General features: G+C 41.7%; 2 protein-coding genes across 4 annotated transcripts; one reads left to right on the top strand and one right to left on the bottom strand.

Moving 5' to 3' along the window:
- Window positions 1-116: 116 nt before the first annotated feature.
- On the top strand, window positions 117-13,846 carry LOC115741873 (pentatricopeptide repeat-containing protein At1g08070, chloroplastic-like). Of its 3 annotated transcripts, XM_048281511.1 has the most exons (5): window positions 117-2,208; window positions 2,325-2,456; window positions 12,300-12,354; window positions 12,385-12,605; window positions 13,221-13,846. In XM_048281511.1, the coding sequence occupies exon 1, from the start codon at window positions 195-197 to the stop codon at window positions 2,040-2,042; it is 1,848 nt and encodes a 615-aa protein (XP_048137468.1). In that variant the 5' UTR covers window positions 117-194; the 3' UTR covers window positions 2,043-2,208; window positions 2,325-2,456; window positions 12,300-12,354; window positions 12,385-12,605; window positions 13,221-13,846. The 3 variants fall into 3 exon arrangements, with proteins under 3 accessions (XP_048137468.1, XP_048137467.1, XP_030531751.1); XM_048281510.1 differs by having other exon boundaries at window positions 117-2,456; XM_030675891.2 differs by lacking the exons at window positions 12,300-12,354; window positions 12,385-12,605 and having other exon boundaries at window positions 117-2,456.
- Window positions 13,737-16,402, bottom strand: LOC115741911 (flavin-containing monooxygenase FMO GS-OX-like 9). Its single transcript, XM_030675939.2, has 7 exons — window positions 15,701-16,402; window positions 15,394-15,464; window positions 15,138-15,296; window positions 14,930-15,012; window positions 14,613-14,748; window positions 14,199-14,372; window positions 13,737-14,096 (listed from the first exon to the last, which is right to left on the bottom strand). Exons 1-7 carry the CDS (start codon window positions 16,269-16,271, stop codon window positions 13,872-13,874), a joined length of 1,419 nt encoding a protein of 472 aa, XP_030531799.1. The 5' UTR covers window positions 16,272-16,402; the 3' UTR covers window positions 13,737-13,871.
- Between the last annotated feature and the right edge of the window lie 3,168 nt (window positions 16,403-19,570).

Genomic DNA, 19,570 nt, shown 5'->3' with positions numbered 1-19,570 from the left:
GTCTCTCTCTCTCTTTTTTTTTTTTTGGGTTGTTGCGAAAATCCAATTCGATCATTTAGAACTCAATAATACAAAAGTAGCGACGCTGGGATTCAAACACATAGCGTGCAACCCAGCTTCTTCCCCGTCTTCATTGGAAATGTCGTCGAAACCTTGAGTCGCCGCGAGACCTCCTCTACTCGAGGACCGAGAGCATGAACCGGCCTCTCCGCCTCATCACAAGGACCTCCCGAGCTCTTCTTCCATTTCGTCGTCCGGCGGCGGGAACTGTCGGGCGAACTCGCGGCTCGCCGGTTCGCGCTTACCATCCCGCGTCGGCTTCGCCGGAGACCCGATCGCGAACGCCGGAATGCGGAAGCACCCTCTTGACGGAGCCACCCGCGGCTCGAACCCGCACGAGCCCGGTGCCGTCTTGGCGCGTCGTCCAATCCTCTCTGCTGAGTCTCGTCGAGAGTCGCGTCCGTTCGGATTGGTGGGACTCGTCTTCCCCTCTGTTCCTCCGGTTCGGCGACTTGATCGATAGTAAGCTGTGCAGGCACTTGATAAGACGCTGCACGGGCCAGAGCAAGCACCTTCATTCGGTTTTCGTGTTCATCCACATGCAGAGAGTCGGCGTGCGTCCCGACTCTTTCACGTTCGCCCCGGTCCTCAAGTCCGTCGCGCGGTTGTGCCTCCAAGAGATGGGGAGATCCGTGCACGCTTATGTGGCCAAGGCGAATTTTGGTGGCGATGTTTACGTGGGTACTTCGCTCGTTAATTTCTACAGTTCTTGTTTGTTGATGGGGGATGCCCATAAGGTGTTTGATGAGATGGGTGAGAGGAACTCTGTTTCTTGGAATGCGCTGATTACTGGTTACACCCATAATAGGAAATTCGTGGAAGCTCTCGATTTGTTTAGGGACATGCAGGCTGATGGGGTCGAACCAACGGAGGTCACGATGGTGGGGGTCTTATCAGCTTGTGCTCATTTGGGGGCTTTGAGTCTCGGAAAGTGGATTCATGAGTACATCGACTGCCATGGATTACGTTTGAATGAGTTTTTGGGTACCGCTCTTGTGGATATGTATGCTAAATGTGGAGCTGTGATGGAGATGGAGAAGGGTTTTATGGCGATGAGAGTAAAAAATGTCTATACGTGGAATGTCTTGATTTCAGGCTTTGCCATGAATGGATGTGGTGAAGCTGCTTTACAGGCTTTCTCTAGGATGATAATGGAGAATCTGAAGCCAGATGGTGTCACATTTTTGGGCATATTGTGCGCTTGTTGTCACGAAGGTCTTGTTGACGAAGGGAAGAGGTACTTCAGGATCATGAAGGAGGAGTTTGGATTGTGTCCGGGACTTGAGCATTATGGATGTATGGTAGATTTACTTGGTCAAGCTGGATTGTTTAGTGAAACTCTATGTATAATCCAAAAGATGGACTTGAAACCAGATCCAATCATTTGGAGGACTCTGCTAGGTGCTTGCCGAACCCATCGTAATGTTCCATTGGGCAGGTATGCTGCGAGGAAGCTCCTTGAGTTGGAGCCCACAAATGCGGAAAATTATGTTTTGCTCTCGAACATATATGCTCAGGATTCTATGTGGGATGAAATAGCGAAATTGAGGGCAGTGATGAACCAAAAAGGAATTGCCAAAGTGGCTGGATGCAGCTCAATTGAAATTGGAAATGCAGTTTATGAGTTTATTGCAGCAGATTGTCTAAAACCAGAGGTATGTGACTTGCTAGAGGACATAAGGAAGGAACTGAAGCAGGTTGGTTATGCTGCAAATACTGGCTTGGCCTTGTATGACATTCAGGAAGAGGAAAAGGAAAGTTCCGTTGCATTTCACAGTGAGAAAATTGCTTTGGCATTTGGCCTTACGAAATCTCCTCCTGGATCAACTATAAGAATAGTTAAGAATCTTAGAGTCTGTCAAGACTGCCATGTCTTCTTTAAGCTAGTGTCATTGCTGTATAAGAGGGAGATCAGCCTTCGAGACAGAAATCAGTTCCATCATTTTGCCGGAGGCTCATGTTCCTGCAGAGATCACTGGTGATACCACCCGTTACAGCTGATGTCAGAAAGTGCTTGCTCTTGTGTCCACCTCTTTTTTCCCAGGAAATTTGGTGGGAATTTGTAAATGGAGCTTAACCTATTGTCATCATAAATTTACACCAGATGTATTTTTCGGAAAGTGGAATTCATAGAGGCTTCAGTGAGGGGTTAGTAGCTGAGTCTGGTCCTTGTCTTCAATATAAAGTTCATTGAACCTGCTTGAACTATCTGGAGCTTCTTCCATTTGCACTGAATCTGGTTTATGCTTGTGGGTTCATAACAGGCTGTGAGGACTTGAAGTGAAGATATTTTGCTCTTTTGCAGAGATGAGATGAAGATTGTGAACTTATTGCTCCCTTTCAGAATGTGTCCATCCCTCAGCCCTCTCGGAGGACTTGTTCTTCTTGTCCCACAGGTAAGCATGCTAAATATTTTCATAGAACTCGGGATACTACTGTTGCTATGTTTAATATATGAATTATCCCTTGGTCCACCGCTGATGTAAAAATACCCTTCACATTCACCGTTGGATTAATAGCGTGTGCTAGCTGTGTGACCAAATCTTTCCACATGTCAACTATCCCATAGTGAATGGGTAAAGAATTTCTTACTTCGGTAGTGGACCTAATAAGAGACCTTAATATATGTGTGCTGTGAATTAATCCTCTATGGAGGTTGAGAAAATTTAGGAGTGACACTGTGATCAGCTGGTTAGAACCAAAAAAGAGACATAACTAGTCAGATTGATAGAGGGAGATACATGCCATAATGATTGTAGACAATCAGATTAGAATGAACTTGGAAAGGTATGGGCAAATCCTCCACAGCACATTATTCGAAGTATATACCAAGCAAAGCGAAGATATGGCCTTATCACTAGAGGCTCGTTTGGAATTTTTACCACGCATACAGTTGCTGCAACATCTCCTCTCCTTACTCTGGGCTGCTGATCTATATGATTTCAAGTCATAATGAGGCCAATTTCTGCACTGCGATTTGGTTGAGACGCTGACTCATATCTCAGCTGTCAAGCGGTCCTTGCTATCTCTCCTGCCTTGCCTCTTCTGAAGAATGCATCAAATCCAACACTTCGCTCTTCATAAGTGGAGTCACGCGAAAGATTCCTTTCCTGTGGCCTTCTAAGCTGCTCAGATTCTTGAGACTGCAGAGTTATATCATATTATCTCCCGAACTACTCCCTTTCTTTCTTGTTCTTTTGAAAATAGCAAACCCAAGAACTCAGTCAATAACTTCACATGGCCTGAAGTGTTTCTCTTTACATCTTCATAATTGAAGAAAAAGCACTTTCTTTGGTTCCTCTAGACTTGCTCTGTAATATCCCAACACATGATCCCAAAAGGGTCTTGCAAGAGAAACCCTCTGCAAAATTTCTCAAACGCCTCCTCTAAAGAAATTGATTCTTTCTCTCCCTTGTTTACCTTCTCTGCCAGGAAAATTCAATGAGAGATGAGAACATCACTAACATATCTAGCTACATAAACTATCTTTGAACCACTCTTAGTGATGGAATCCAACAGTGCAGTGTAAGAGATATGAGTTGTGTTGGGTTTATTACATTAGAATGTTAGCAAGTTGGGGTTAGATATGTGATTGTACTAGGCTTAACCCTAAGCCTATAAGTACTTGTTTTGATCTTAGAAATAAAATAATCTCTCTTTTATCGTTAACATGGTATCGGAGCGAAATTAAAACTTAAACCCTAGAAAATAGACTCACCATCGACAACAACCACCGTAGACCACCAGCCTCCAGCCATCGTAAATCTTGCCGACCAGCCTAGATCTCACATCACCTAGGCCAGGCGACTCCAAATCGGACCTCGCCGGGCGTTGCCTAGGTCCCGGCGACCTTAGGCTGGCGTGGCCCAAGCCCGGCAAACCCGGGGCCGGCATTGCCTAACATTGCCTAGGGCTGTCGATCCCAGATTCAATGTTTCCTAGGCTGGCGAGCCTAGCTTTGGCATCGTCGGAGGTCATCTAGGTCGGAGAGCCTAGAAATCAGTGTCCTCAAGTGGTTCTTCTTCACGAATGGTAGTCAGTTTCTGAAGCTCAACTGTTATGTACTGTTTTGTGCGTAATTTTTAAGTGAAAGTGATATTACGAAGTGCTGTTGTTGATTTTGTTGCTCTGAGTGGTGTGAATGGTGTTCTGAATTTGGTGTGATGGAAAACTTGAAAAGAGCCTAGGTGTTCTGAATTTGGAGTGAGTTGTGTGGATGCTGAGAGTTTGGAAGTGATATGTGGGGTTAAATTTGCTGATTTCGTTGATAGGTGGTGTGTGTTATTGGATTACATGCGGGTCAAGTTCCTAGTGATACTTTGACGTGAATTTGCCTAGTGATTGATGGTTTGTGGAGATGTCTACTGATTCATCAAAGTTCTTCGTATATTGTTTCGGGGTTGGTTCCCCCTAGTGCTTCTTCGAGTTCGGGATCTTTTGGCCCCTATCATAGTATGACAGGTTTACACAATAACTTGGTCAAGTTGAATGGTATCGATTATCCTTCTTAGTCAATGGCCCTTTACGCCTTTATTTATGCTAGTTGTCGGTTTAGATGGCTTAAAGAAGAACCACTTGAAGATTCGATCAGTCTAGAAGAATGGAAGTTCATTGATGCTACTTTGCGTGCACTATTATGGGGAAGTATTGCTGAATCTATTAGCCATGTTTTCATGGATTGTGCGACAACGCATGAAGTATGGATAAAATGCGCTTCACTATATTACGGACAGAATAATATGAGTCGAGTTTGTGATATGTGGGAGGCTTTATTTGAAGCCAAAATTGGTGATGCTGGGTTGATAGAATATTATGCTCATTTTGCGTTTTTGTATTAGCGCCTTAAGTCTTATTTTCCATTGGCTACCACGATTACTCAAATGCAGCAACAAGAAGCGGACATGATGACCATACTCCCGTACTCTTTCTCTGCGGTCTTGGTCCATATCACAATGCCTTTCGACAACAGATTACCTCTCGGAGCACTCTCCCTTCCATTGCAGAAGTATATTCTTGGGCTGCTCGTTGCACTTCCGGTCCCAAGACTTTAGCAATGTCGGACAATAGTGCTATGGTGGCTTGTGGAGGTCAAGGTACTCGTGGTCGTATTAATGGTTGTAGGCATTGGAATTTTGGCCATTCTTCCCCGTGGTCGTGGTTGTGATTTTTAGAGTCGAGGTGTTGTTCGTGGTGGTAGTAATAATGCTTCTAGAGGAGTTCGAGGTGGTGGTCGAGGGAATCGTTTTTGTACTCATTGCCAACTTTCCGGGTATACTATTGATTATTGTTATGACCTCCATTCTTAGCTGCAGGGTCTACATGTCTCTATTGATGCTAAACCTCGGACTCCTTCACTTGGATCCTCTTTTGGACAGGCTATGGTAAACTGGACTCATGCAGAATAGGATAAGTTGATCAGAGCATGATAGAGTGTGAGTGGTGTTGTCTGCGATCCTACCGCTACTTTAGCACAGAACAATGATCCTACCTATCTACTATCCCGTATAGCTTCTCCTCATCCTTAGGCTATTGATTCGGGTGCCACTCATCATACGACTAGTGATTCTCATCTTCTCACATCCACTTCATCCGTTCTTTCTACATCGATTATCTTAGCAAATGGTTCTTAGTCTAAATTAACTAGTACGGGCTGTGTATCATTGAGTTCTTCTGTCTCCTTACATTTTTTTTACCATATTCCTCGCTTCTCTCACAATCTATTATCCGTTAGTTTTATTACTCGTGATCTTGACTACGATGTTATCTTTTCTTCATCTTCGTGTATTCTTCGGGATCGGAAGACGGGACGCCGAATAGGTGGTGGGTGAGAGGATGGTGGATTGTACATCTTGGACCTTGAGATTATTGTTACTACTACAACAGTTCATAATAAAGCCGTGGATGATCCTTATCAGTTGCATTGTCACCTTGGTCACCCATCGGCAGACATACTTTGACGTTTTCCTTTTGTATCTAGTTCGGGTCTTCAATTTAATTGCAAAACTTGTCGGTTGGGCAAACACATCGTGTGCCTTTTTCCCTTGGTGTTTTGAGTTGTGCTTCCCAGCCATTCGAGTTAGTGCACTCCGATATGTAGGGTCCTAGTCGAGTCTTCATTCGGTCTTTCGTTATTTTGTCGGTTTATTGATGATTGTACTCGTACTACTTGGTTATATTTAATAAAAGATCATACCGAAGTTTTTCACTCTTTACGCCGGTTTTATAATGAAGTCCGTACTCGGTATAATTATTACGTTAAGTGTTTGCGTACAGACAATGGTCGTGAATATTTTTCTTCCTCTACCTTCATTCCATTTCTTGAATCTCATGGTATTTTACATCAAAGTTCTTGTGCTCACACTCCGCAACAAAATGGAGTTGCTTAACGTAAGAATCATCATTTTTTGAATGTTGCGCATTGTCTACTTCACACTCATAAGCCTAAGTCTTTTTAGAGCTATGCTTTTCTTACAACATGTCATCTTATCAATTGTCTTTCGTCCTTCGTTTTGAAAGGAGCTATCCCTTATGCTCTTCTTTATCCCGATCGTTCTTTGTGGTCCTTGTATTTTGAGGTATCTGTTTTGTTTATTCTTTATCTCTTGGGTTGGACAAATTATCACCTCGTGTTGAAAAATGTATATTTGTGGGTTACTCTCGTACTCAAAAAGGGTATGTCTCTTATAGTCCTATTTGTCATTGGAAGTATATTTATGTTGATGTGACTTTCTTTGAGGATCAAGCATTTTTTGGTAATGTTCGTCCTCAAGCACCATTAACCATGGATCTTTTGCCACTCTCCACACATACGTCTCAGCTAGAGCCACCGCCTGTTATTTCTAATGATGCTATACTAGATCCAAGATCGCCGAGACCGACTTCTCTTCGGGTTTATTCATGTGGTCCTTGCCCTATTTGGGGTCGTCCCTCTCCACCCGCGAGCATTCCACCGCCATCACCTCTGGTCCAGGCTTTCGATCCTCTTCCACCTTCTCCTATCAATTCTCCTATTGCTCACCGTACTCGGTCTCAGTGTCCTCTTTCTCATTTTGTTTCTTATCATAACTTAAGCCCTCGGATGCCTGTCTTTGTGTCATCCCTTGCATTTGTGTCTGTGCTGAGTAGTGTGCGGTAGGCTTTGGCCTATCTAGGTTAGGCTCGTGCTATGGAGGAAGAGATGGGTGAATTACATCATAATAAAACTTAGGAACTGGTTTCGTTGCTGGCTAATAAACAATTGGTGGGTTGTCACTGGGTCTTTGTTGTCAAATGCCATCCAGATGGTTCAATTGAGGGCTTAAAAGAGTGTCTTGTGGCAAAGGGCTATACTCAAACTTATGGTATTGACCATGATGAGACATTTTCTCCAGTGGCCAAAATTTCTTACGTCTGTATTGTTATTACCTTGGCTGCTCAATCTCGGTGGACAAGGGGAGAAGTTGTGCGGATTGCGAAAAACTATTTATGGACTTAAGCAATCTCCTCGTGCTTGGTTTGGCGGCTTCGGTGATACGGTTATCACTTTTGGCATGCATCGATGTAGTGTGGATCACTCAATATTTAACACGTCATCTTCAAATGGGTATATTATTCTTGTTGTCTATGTTGATGATATCATTGTCGAAGGAAGTGATGTTGACGGTGTACAACGACTACAACGGTTTCTAGAGAAGGAGTTTAACACTAAAGACTTAGGCCGTCTTTGATATCTTCTTGGCATCGAAGTTACCTATGCTAATGGGAGTATTGCTCTCTCCTAGCGAAAGTATACTCTTGACATTCTTAAGGAGGTTGGCTTACATGATGCTAAGCCTCGTGACGCACCTATGGACTTTGGAGTGAGGCTTGATAATGAAAATGAAGAACTTCTTCATGATCCAAAGAGGTATCGCCGGTTAGTTGTAAGACCCGTGGTGATGTCCCAAGGCATCATCACTGCTAACATGCTCTGGTTTAATATGATATTATGTATACAACAGATGGCGCATGCGGAAACTTAAGAGACTGAAAACAATCGGCGGCCACATAATCACAAGTGCATGCAAAACGAGAATGGCAAGCATGAGAACCAATAATGACTCTACACATTGTGCGGTTTAACTTCACACGCAAATGAGCACGCACGAGAGTCAATGCATCCTTTTCGGTTTCCACTTCGTTATCGAGTTTTCATGGGACACAAGCCATGGTTTTTTAGGGACAAAGGCCTTAATTTCGTCTCCGAGGAACATAGGCCTCGATTATGAGGGATATAGACCTCGGCTTTCCGTTCATGGGACATCGGCCATAGGAATTCTCCCCATACTCCAAGGCTTCCGAGAGACACAGGTCTCATTTATCCCATTCTAAAGGGAGACAGGCTGTGGGCTTCCCGATTTCCCTCCGACTCTCACGGGGTATTATCCGGGCACATGCGGATGTCAACGTCCTTGTCAAGACACGGGCATATGGGATTCTCGATGTAATATGTGCATATGACATTTGGCCCGATATTGGGCCTTGTGATGCCATGTGGTATGTAGACCATTTGACTTGAAAAAAAAAAAAAAAAAGTCACCGCCTCAAATAACGGTGCTCGGCCAAGATTATAAAAAAGAGCGAGTGCTTCATTCACTCGTGAAAATAGGAAGAGGAAAACGTAAAGAGAAGAAGAAGAAGAACGATAGAAATAAATTCGTTTTGGTCAAGAATCAAGCCGAATCAATTGCGTTTTTCAGCATCTAGTAAGTATTCGAGCCCCTTGTTAGTACGATCAGAATAGTTTCGAAGTTATGCCATATAGTTGAAGTTTTACGCTCACGCGTTACGGATAGTTTAGATTATACAATTCGAATAGGCATTTTATTAACACGTAGGAATAGTTTGATTAGCGAATGAGCTTAACTTAATCGATTCGTAGTTACGGTAGCATTTTTGCTTGACTGTGATACCGGTTTTCGCTAATTTGATAGGATTCGAGTTCATGGGCCTAAATTAGCTTTCGAGATTTGAATTAGGCTATATCAAGTGAGTGATGCTTTCTCTTTTATGAATTTATAAAGTCATAACTTGAAGGCGGTACGGATTTGATATATATTATGAACACTAAAGGCATGGTTGTTGCATAAAAATTCTGGATCGAGCATTTACTGCGTTTTGATACGTACGAACCACTTGAGAAATGTGTTACGAAATGAATTGTGAAATGTGTTTCGATTTGTGAACCCGGTTTATCCGAAATAGTTGTGAGATATATTCTGGTTTATGAAATGGATTCTGGATTGGTTTGTGGATTATTAATAAATGTCGGTTTGATGCTCATTATGGCCATGAACCCGGTTAAGGGTTTTTGAGTATGCATACCAGTTTCAGGATATCCTTTGGGGCCGAACCACCGGCTGATAATAGGTGAAGACCTTACCAAGGGGGGAATCTTGGTCGCCTTGTCACTAGGTGTTATGTTGTGATCGTGGTTTCATATGAGCAAGAGATTGGTCAATGGAATGGACCATTGATCTTTGGTTTGATGGAGATTGATCAATGGACTTGACCATTGATTTTTATATTGGTGACTAATGAAATATTTATGGTATATATATGTATATATATCGTTAAGCTAAAGTGACATTATTCATTTTATGTGAATTAGAGTTTTGATATTATTATTGTGCATAGTGAGTGCTCGATCCGCTTAGAAGAGATATGTACTACTCAATTGGCTGTGGTTGCTCATTCCATTCCTTTTACATGTTTTCAAGCTCTTCAGTCAACGGCAAGTAGAACGAGAGCGCAAACGTCGGGGGCTTTTGGGAGTCAGATTTTGGGTATGACCTAAGAGAAGTTGTATACATATATGTTGTTAGTCGTTGGGTTTAGTCGAGTGGTGATATGTAAATATCTTTGAGGATTGTAGAAACTCTGATGGAGAAGCCAACTTTATGTTTAGATAGATGTCTATATCTATATATAGTTGGATATATATATATTTGATATCAAGCTTATGTTGGTTTCTATACGAGGTTGCGTCCTTTAGGTACGAGGATGGCCATGTCATGTTCATGTTCATTTAAACACGGGGGTGTGACACTCGATTTGTTACATTTTCTCAATCTCGGATGCAGCCTCAGATAAGACGTCCACACACATCAGACAAGACGACTCATGCTTGGATACTTACACGTAATGCAACCTGACAACAAAGTAGGATCTCTCAATCCCACAAGACACCACAAACTTCCTCCATTTCAACGCACAAGCTAGAGTACACCTCACTTTCCACATGGCTCCAAGGCTGAATACTCACAATAAGACTGCACACAATTCACGTAGTTTCAACGACATTCAACACGATCCATCCACACAGACAACTTGCCCAAGACCTACATACTCTAGTTTAAGCAATGGCTTGTTCAAGAAATCAAGTTTTCCCCCACATGCCAAGCGATTCGTGATTCTGAAAACCCATTTCCGAAACATCGCATCGCATCCAATTAGGCGACGAACCATGGTCAAGCAAGAGAGTTAAGGGCTTCACTTGCCTTAGAGTCAACGTACGAAGAAAACATGAGTCGAATCGCATCAAAACGAGCTCGGATTCTTCTCCTCCTTCCTGGCATTGCGCGCGTCACCAAGGCCGAAACAGGACACGACGAGCTTCAAGCGAGGGGACGGGAGCTAGATGAGAGTGAGGGCTAAGGTCGAGGAGTGGTGGTCGTCGCCGTCACCACCGAGACGAGTTCGAATGACCGAGAGAGAGGCGACGTTGTGGGCGTGGGTCTCTTGGGCAAAACCTACGAGGGAGAGAAGGAGGGTGTCTCGCACCAAGGGAAGGGGTGAATGAGAGAAGAGAGAATAGAGGGGGTTTATATAGGGGAAGGGTCGATCATGGAATGTGGTGTTCCGTTTGCGCTTCAATTTCGAGACTAACTCAACCGGATAAAAAACCTCGTACCATTATCAAAATATTCGCACTGTTGCATTGAACCTCAAAGGACACTTCATTTAGCTTCTTGTAATCTCATACTCACAACATAAACTTCATTACATAACCTGTCTTATTTACTAAACAAACCGACGAAAATTTAGGATATCACATTAGTAAGCAAGTTAATTTTCTTACCATTACTTGTGATGAGGCAATTTATGAGCTCTCCTTGTACTACTCATTAGTAAGCCGCTCTACAAATTGTTCGGTATTTGAAGGGAGCTCCGGGTCAAGGGCTTGTGTTCCATAATCAGGACCATTTTCGTATAGCTGATTATTCTAACCCCGAGTCTTTGGAGGCGACAGGATATTCTGATGCAAATTAGGCTGGTTGCCCTAGGTATCGTTGATCCGCTTCGGGATACTGTATCTTCTTTGGTGGTAATCTTATGTTGTGGAAAAGTAAGAAGCGATTGTTATTTCTTGATCTAGTGCAGAGGCCAAGTATCGTGCTATGGCTAATGTTACAGGTGAACTTCAATGGGTTCGTATGTTATTAGCTGAGATTAGACTATCTATGACCGGATCATCTAGTCTCTAATGTGATAATCAATCTGCTATTCATATTACTAACAATTCGGTGTTTCATGAGTGAACAAAGCATATAGAAGTGGATTGTCATTTTGTTCGGGAAAAGGTGAACTGTGGGGATATACGGTAGGTGCACACAAGTTCCGAAGAGCAACTAGCAAGCATTTTCACAAAGCCTCTTCGATGTAGACGGGTTTCATATATTTGTCATAAGTTAAGCCTTTTTGATATGTAGGCTCTAATTTGAGGGGGGAGGGGTGTTGGGTTCATTACTTTAGAATATTAGGAAGTTGGGGTTAGATATGTAATTGTACTAGGCTTAACCCTAAGTCTATAAGTACTTATTTTAATCTTAGAAATAAAATAATCTCTCTTTTATCGTTAACAACTCGAAAGTAGTTTTGGGAGAGTGAATGGCATTCAAACTAGCTTGGAATTCCAAGAAAGGCGCGCAAATACGAGGACTCGTTTTGAGCAAAGGGTGTGACGAGGGATCAAATTGGTGTGCTCTAACTATGGCATAGATTAAAAGCCTTAAGCCACGTTGTGCCACATTAGGGGAAGGCGATGAAGTGTTCTCAAGTCCACATGATTCCGGTAGAAAAAACTGGGTAATACCAAAAACCCTGGTACTGGTAGAAATAGTTGGTTTTTCAACCCTTTTCTTTAGGGAGAGTTTCTAGAATCTCTTCATATTTTATGAAAGTGGTGGCTTTAGCATCTTCCGATTGTCAATTTCCCTTAGGTTCTTGGTCGAGGGGCTCATTGACAGGAGCAGAGGAAAGAAGCCATTTTGAAGAGTATTTTTTTTATTTATTGGATTTTTGAAGAGTATTTCACTCGCAAGGTTTAGGGGTAAGGGGATTGTGTGGAGATGAGAAGTTTCAAGTTGGTCGAGAAAGTTGTATTTGAACTTCTTACAATGCATGCATGGAGTTATAGGGTATGAGACGAGACACAGGATCATGGGAACTTCTGAACTGCTGGACTAAGAGAGACAAATTACATCTGCATGTCCTCTCATTCCCCAATTCGTGTCGATCTTGTGAGGGTTTGACACCCCCTCTTTATATATATATTAAAACGTTGTAGAAGGTATCTTTATTAAGTCCAGATGAGGCAAATTCTGTTGGTAATAATTGTACTTCATGCTTTAGTTTACCTCTACAGAAAGAATTAGAATCATAATAGTACAGGCGTTTCTGCTTTTGTAGTTATTGCTGATAAGAACATATATGCTGAATATGGAGCTAAAAAGGGAAATTTTTTGAAAACTGAAAAAGAGAACATAGATGCTAAGATGGGATAGTATCCCCTGTCTAGACCCAATCTAGTGATTTAGTCTATTGCACATCTGATCACAGCATATTCTGTTATGCTAAGGTCCATGAAAAGACATTCACCTCACCAGTTTCCATTCATGACTAGTTTTTCAATCACGTCGTTTACAAGATGTGTGTACGCTATATGTTTTTGTGCGTCCTTATTGCATGCTATGAATGGACATTTTGTACATATTCGCGATCTCCTGTGTTTTAACCTTAGTATTTGTCAAAACACGCCCTCAAATTGTACCGCATCGTGTGTTCCAATCTTAATGTACAGTTGAGCGCACCTTTGCCCTTGTAAACATTTTGCACTCATAAGCCTATAAGATTTTTTCTAGCAATGGCATCGGAGTCTCTTCCCAACGGAAAATACTTTTTAGGACTCAGTCCATGATGTACCGGATCAAACACAGTGACTATCATGCATCGCGGGGCGACTTGAGTCCGGGCAAGACTTTCTTCTCTGCAGTTCCCACCCCTCCAGGCTGTTTGCCTCGTGAATCCGGGCACCGAGAAAAGACGGGACAGAAGAAATGGCTGACAAAGTGACCACGCCATAAGCCAGTTCACATGAGTCATCTCAGTCAAGGCAAATCAAGTGCTATTTGTCTGCTCTGTCTTGAAGTTACAAAGCCGCATCTCAAAAAGACACTTTTTGGTTGGTATTCCGTTAATGCAGCTAATCTCCGGTAGAGAAATAGCACCTAGTTATTGTCTCCAAGAGGAAGCAGCATTCTCCAAAGGGAAATAAGAATATCTCATTATCTGTTTGATTTTGTTTATGATACTAATTATCGATGAATTACGAAATGAACATATTCGAGGATTCCCAATTGGATATGGGAAAAAATAGGAATTGCCCCAGAGATTTGTAATTTCTATTCGATCAGGGCATCATTGCAGATGATATACTCCAAAGTTTTTTGCCTTGTCGAATGATAATCTTGTAATGAGAGGGGGACAAAAGCATCACCCTTTGGCCTTAATCATCAACAACGTTCGGGTTGGGATTGAAATGTTAGGACTTGTGATCCGAGTTGAGTGAAGTGAGGGCTCTGGAATGCTTCCTGGAGCAGCTTCTCATCGCCTTCATCCCATGAATCGCGAAACGTCTCCAGGTTCACCGCAATGTTCTTTACGGTTGACAGGCAAAGCACTTTCCTCCATTCTTCCAAATGGGGGAACTCCGCATTGTCCCCATATTTCTCACAATACTGCACCAAAACACAAACTGGTATGAGCCTTGCCGAAACGGATTTCATTTCAACATAGAAGAGGACAAGATGGCGAGCAAATGATGTTTTTTGTCGGTTTACCTCGAAATTTGCTATGTCGTGAGTGTTGTGCTTCGGCAATCCAGCGCCATCGATGGAGTTGTAGAAGTCCTTGATCGACTGCATCATCTCGTTCCATGTGGGCAACGTTCTTTTTCCAGACAGAAGTTGAGCTATCCATTTGGCTTGTGACTCAAAGAAAGGGAAACCAATGATCTGCGTCGAAAACCAAGTTTTAGAAGACCCGGATGAAATAGAACACTTGAAGATAGGAAAAATTGTCTAAAAAATCCTAAACCTATTATTCAGTCTTAAACCTTTTTAATTTTGTAACATAAGTTCTAAACATTTTCATCTGAGTCCATCCGGCCAATTTTAGCTAGCAATCGCTGACATGGACGTCGGCCATCCTACGTGGCACAGCTGACGCTAACAGGGACAATTTCTAGTACATACCTTTCTAGGGATGCCAATAAAGGACAGAGAAGGAGCAAGGGAAGGAGGGAAGGTGTGCTCATAGAGAGGTCCCACTCGATCATCATCCACCACCACAATCCCTTTGGTGTCAAGAAATGGGAACGCATAGGAGTACCTACACGACACATGATTCATTTGGTATGTCCCTATAATTATTCATTTCATCTCTCTACGTAAAGCAATATATTGTATCAACAGTATTGCAAAATCAAAAGGAAAAGAGAAGAAACACTGAGTAAAATTTAGTAAATCTTGCGTGTAAAAATGTTTCCTTTCGCCTTGCCAAAAAAATTTACCCGGTGCAGTATAGAATGGTGTCGGCGATTACAAATGAACCGTCGAGGAACGATACCGTTCCGTCTTCGTTGAGTGAATCTATCTGCAATTATCATTGATGGAGCATTGGAAAAAGTTCGATGCCGGGTACATTACAGGATGCTTTCAACGTGAAAAAAGATGAGGAAAGAAAAGGAAACCATGCAGACGTGATCAAACAAGCCTTACTTGAGGGCGAAGACAGAGGTTGCGATGCTTATCAAGGACTTTGGACAATCCTTCTGTAATGTCAGGAGATTTGGAACTGAGATGGACTTCCCTTGCCACTCCCGCGAGCTCCATCGATATGTCTTGGCCGCTATATGAATTACCAACCACCACCACAACCTGTAAATCACGGTGAGCCGGAATCGAAAAGAAGTGTCATTGCATTGGTTTTGCCCTCTCTAAGAACAACTTTCTCATTGCCAAACTCCCTTCTTACCTCGTCACGGAACGGCTCGGGGACTCTGTAAACGTGACTGTGAAATTGCTTCCGTTTCCATGTAGCCATTCCTGTCATTTCCACAGCAAAACAAAGATTGAAACAAGGAGAAAAGAAGGGGGAAGACTAGGTAAACTAACGGCGTCTTAATCATGTTTGTGTGCAGTCAAAAGGTGGCGAAAGTCAAGAACTTTCTTTCACGATCCTTGACTCGACAAGAGCGTGAAAGAAGATCAAATGATGAGCATGTTCTCCCTCAAGGCGACACAAAAGAGCAAAAAGAGATCTGTCAAAAGAAGGAAGTTACCTTTAATGGAAGGCATTCTTGGATGAGCGTAATGACCAGTCGCCACCACCACAGCATCAAAGACCTCCTCCACCATTTTCTCATCGTCACCCTTGGTGATGATCTCTTTGCTCTTCACAACCCACCTCAAATCTGTCCCGAACTCGCTGTAATCCGCCATCGCTACATGCTCAACCCTAGTGTTGAACCTGATCAACTCCCTCAACCCGAACCACTCCGCAAAATCTTGAAGGTACAACAGAAGCTCCCTATGCCCAGGGAACCTCCTCGTGTCCCGATCTTTCTTCACCAAGAAGGGGAAGTCGCTGTAGCCCATGATCTCTCTCGGCGACAAGAGCCGCAGCGACTCGTACATGCTGCTGTGGACCTTGAGGAATGGGTCCCTTCCCAAGGGGTCCTCGCCTTCCACGTTCGGCTCGTAGAGCCATTGGCCACCGATGTCGTGGCTTTGCTCCAAGACCACCACGCTGTGGCCTTCCTTTCGCAGCTCCCGGGCCGCCACGAGACCTGACGGGCCTGCCCCGATCACACACACGTGCTTCGATTGGACCGCCGGCTTCTCGGAGACCATGGTCGAGTGATGGGTGAGGGGGTAGACGAGGACGAGTAAATCAAAGTGGGGTTGAAGAAAGTTTTTGTTAGTGCTTTGGTGTAGTATTGGAGTAGTATATGAAGCAGGAGAGATGGGGTTTTATAGTTGAGGTTGGTGTTGATACGAGAGGGTGGTAAAAGCAATGATGTTGGAGGGAAAGATAGATGGCTTGCTGGGGACACAAAGAAAATTGAGAAAAGTACGAAAAAAGTCACGAGCGTATCAATTGAGTCTATCCGTCTAATTTTGATCGAAAATCCTCGGACGTAGATACCGATTGTTCTACGTGACACGATTGATACTGACCTAGACAATTTTTAATAATGTTTAATAACTTTTTTAGGTTTTTTTTTAATTTTGTTGGTTTTTTTTTTCTTTTCTTTTCTTTTTTTGGGGTTGAGGCCGGCAAAGGTTGTTGGCTTGCCGGCCGACCCTTGCCAAATCGGGCTGAGGGTTGCAAAGCACTCGCCTAATTTTGGGTGTCGAAGCCCTCACGTGGCCCTTGCCTAGCCCAAATTTGGCGAGGGCATCCGACCCTCGCCAACCTTAAAAAAAAAAAAAAAAGACGAGAAAATAAAAAAAAAAAATAAATAAAATATCAAAATATTATTAAAAATATTCACTTCGGCATCAATTATGTCACGTATAATAGTTGACGTCACGTTAGCGATTTTAAGCCAAAATTGACATAATGGACTCAATTGGTATCAATGCCAAAAGGTTTAGGACTAAATTGATTCAATTAAAATGTTTAGGACTGAATTGATATCAATATAGCATTTTATGACCTTTTTGGTACTTTTTCCCAAGAAAATTCAATCATTCTTTAGGATTGTACCATATGTTTGGTATTCTATTGTCACAATTGCGTAAATTTGACTTTTAACCTTCTTTTTATTAATACCACGAAAAATCCCAAACTGTTATATCTGTGATAAATTTATTTCAAAATAATTATTGGATTAGCAAAATCTCCAAACTGGTATATCTCTGACAAATTTACTCCAAATTAATTTTTTGGGTCACCAAAAATCTCAAATTAGTACGCTAGTTATATATTTACCATCCGTGAGCTTCCAACAAAATTTACCACGAAATTGCTAAGATATATTACACATGACAATAACTCGATTGACATAGCGAGTTGACGAGGAAACTTTATGAGTTTGGGATAAGTTTGTTATTGAGGTAAATTTGTCACATGTACATCAATTTAGGATTTTTAGTGACCCAAAAATTTAGTTTGAAACAAAATTTGTCATATGTATATCTACTTGGATTTTTGTGGTATTAACTTCTTTTTTCCGCAAATGATACAACTCCCCCAATCACAAGTCAATGTGATAGTGAACTCTTAGCGGCAAGCAAATAAGGGCTTGTACCTTAGAGTCATGGTTGGAGAGAGTTTCCTCCGATTATTTCACATGGCAAGGCGGCGAGACTTTATTTATCCTATCGGTGTTTTTACCTTTTTCCAAATGAATTGTCATACAGCCATCTATATAGAAGAGTTGGTGCTGATACCTTCTTCTTGGTGCCTTCTTCTCCTTCTTTCATAACCCGAGCTTGGAGAATGAAGGGATAAGATGGACTTATGGAGAATGTGATTTCCTACTATCCGTAATACATTGAATTCTAGGGAGAATTTTTTTTTTTCCCCAAACTGGAATTCCCTGAAGAAGGATTATAGAAGAAGAGAAGGATTACACTAACACTTGTATCCCATGTACTTCTTATGAAGTATCCAGAGATCACTGCAACTTGAAGTTGATTCCGTCTGTCTCCCAGTGGAGCAGGCTGCAAGCCTTTACTCTTATTTTATGTGGGTTTGAGATCAATCCTCTAGCCATCCAAATTCCTACCAAATTATTTTTTATTTCCCGGCTAGGAGGGAAATACTTAAAAAACTTTCGGAGGATATAAAAGTCCATTAATTACTTTAAACAAGTATCGAGATCTAAAGGACGAGTAGCGGATTATTTGGATCATGGTCGAGTCAATCAAATCGTTTCTTGGGATGATCATCGAGCTAGATCTGAATCTTCTAATACTTAATTAATTATTTTATATTTGCTTTTGTACTATGCTTGATTTCTTGCTTTGTGAATTGTGAATCAGATTCGATAAAATAAATAAATAAATAAATAAAAGAATTGTGAATCAGATGTTATGACTCCGCTCACAAAAATAAAAAAAAAAAAAATCAGATGGTATGATGAGGTTGACTGAATGGCAAGAAAGTTCTCTTCCGCAATGGTCTCGAGAACAACAAAGGCTTGTTTATCGATCAAAAGATTACTTTTCTGCATAATATGCCACGAGACTGTTGTTTAAAAGGGCTTCTCTAGTCTGGTCAATTCTACGAAAGCCTTCCTGAAAAGTGCCAAATATTATGATGCAGAATCATGTATTTATTGATCCTTTATAAATTTTCAAATTTTATACATTTTTTCTTTTCACCGTTAGATTTTTAAAGAAAAAAGCCAAATAATTAGTAGAAATATCATTCGCACAAACAACCTGCATATATATATGTAGATAGAGGGGGGATTATAAAAAACTCATAAACATATTGTACGGGTTCAATTCAATTATAAGCCATTCAATTTGGCCAATTCAGTACTAAAATATGACGTGGACATCAGTTGTCCTATTTGGGCTGGTAGCCATCAATGTGGATAGTTTTTTTTTTTTTTTTTTCATTTCTTTAATTTTTTTTAATCTTTTAATTTTAAATTTTCTCTTTCTTTTTTTCCTTCTTCCTTTAGTCCCCCGGGGTGGGGGGGCATATTTTGTGCGTGGCAAACTTAATCAAAATTAAATGCGGGTAATTCTACTCTTGTTATCCAAAATTATGATTGGAAGGAGTTACCTCCAATTAGGGTAGAAGGAGACATGCATGGTCCTAAGAATGTCTATACTTGTGATCCAAAGTCATGATCGGATGGAGTTTCTTCCGGTGCGACATGAATGGCCCTAATATTAAAGCCTTGTACTTCTATATTTGGGATTGTTACATTAGTTTCTTAGCGTGGGTTCTCCGTCAAACCATCTAGAAATGGTATCGTACAGATTCAATTGTAACATATCATATGACAAAACCGGCACGAGATCCGAAAAGTTACGATTAGGGTTTTGAATTTTTTGAAATCAACTAGTTGTCCAAGTGAATAGCCATAGAAGCAATCTATATATAAAAGAAGGATCACGCAACAAATGCATCGAAATAAAAATCAGCTGATAGCTTTAAACAAATATGGACAACTGAAAGACAAGCA

Source organism: Rhodamnia argentea, chromosome 6 (genome assembly GCF_020921035.1).
Source record: "Rhodamnia argentea isolate NSW1041297 chromosome 6, ASM2092103v1, whole genome shotgun sequence".
NCBI lineage: Eukaryota > Viridiplantae > Streptophyta > Magnoliopsida > Myrtales > Myrtaceae > Rhodamnia > Rhodamnia argentea.
The sequence above is the reverse complement of the archived record's forward strand: the minus strand, read 5'-3'. Positions and strand labels throughout refer to the sequence as shown.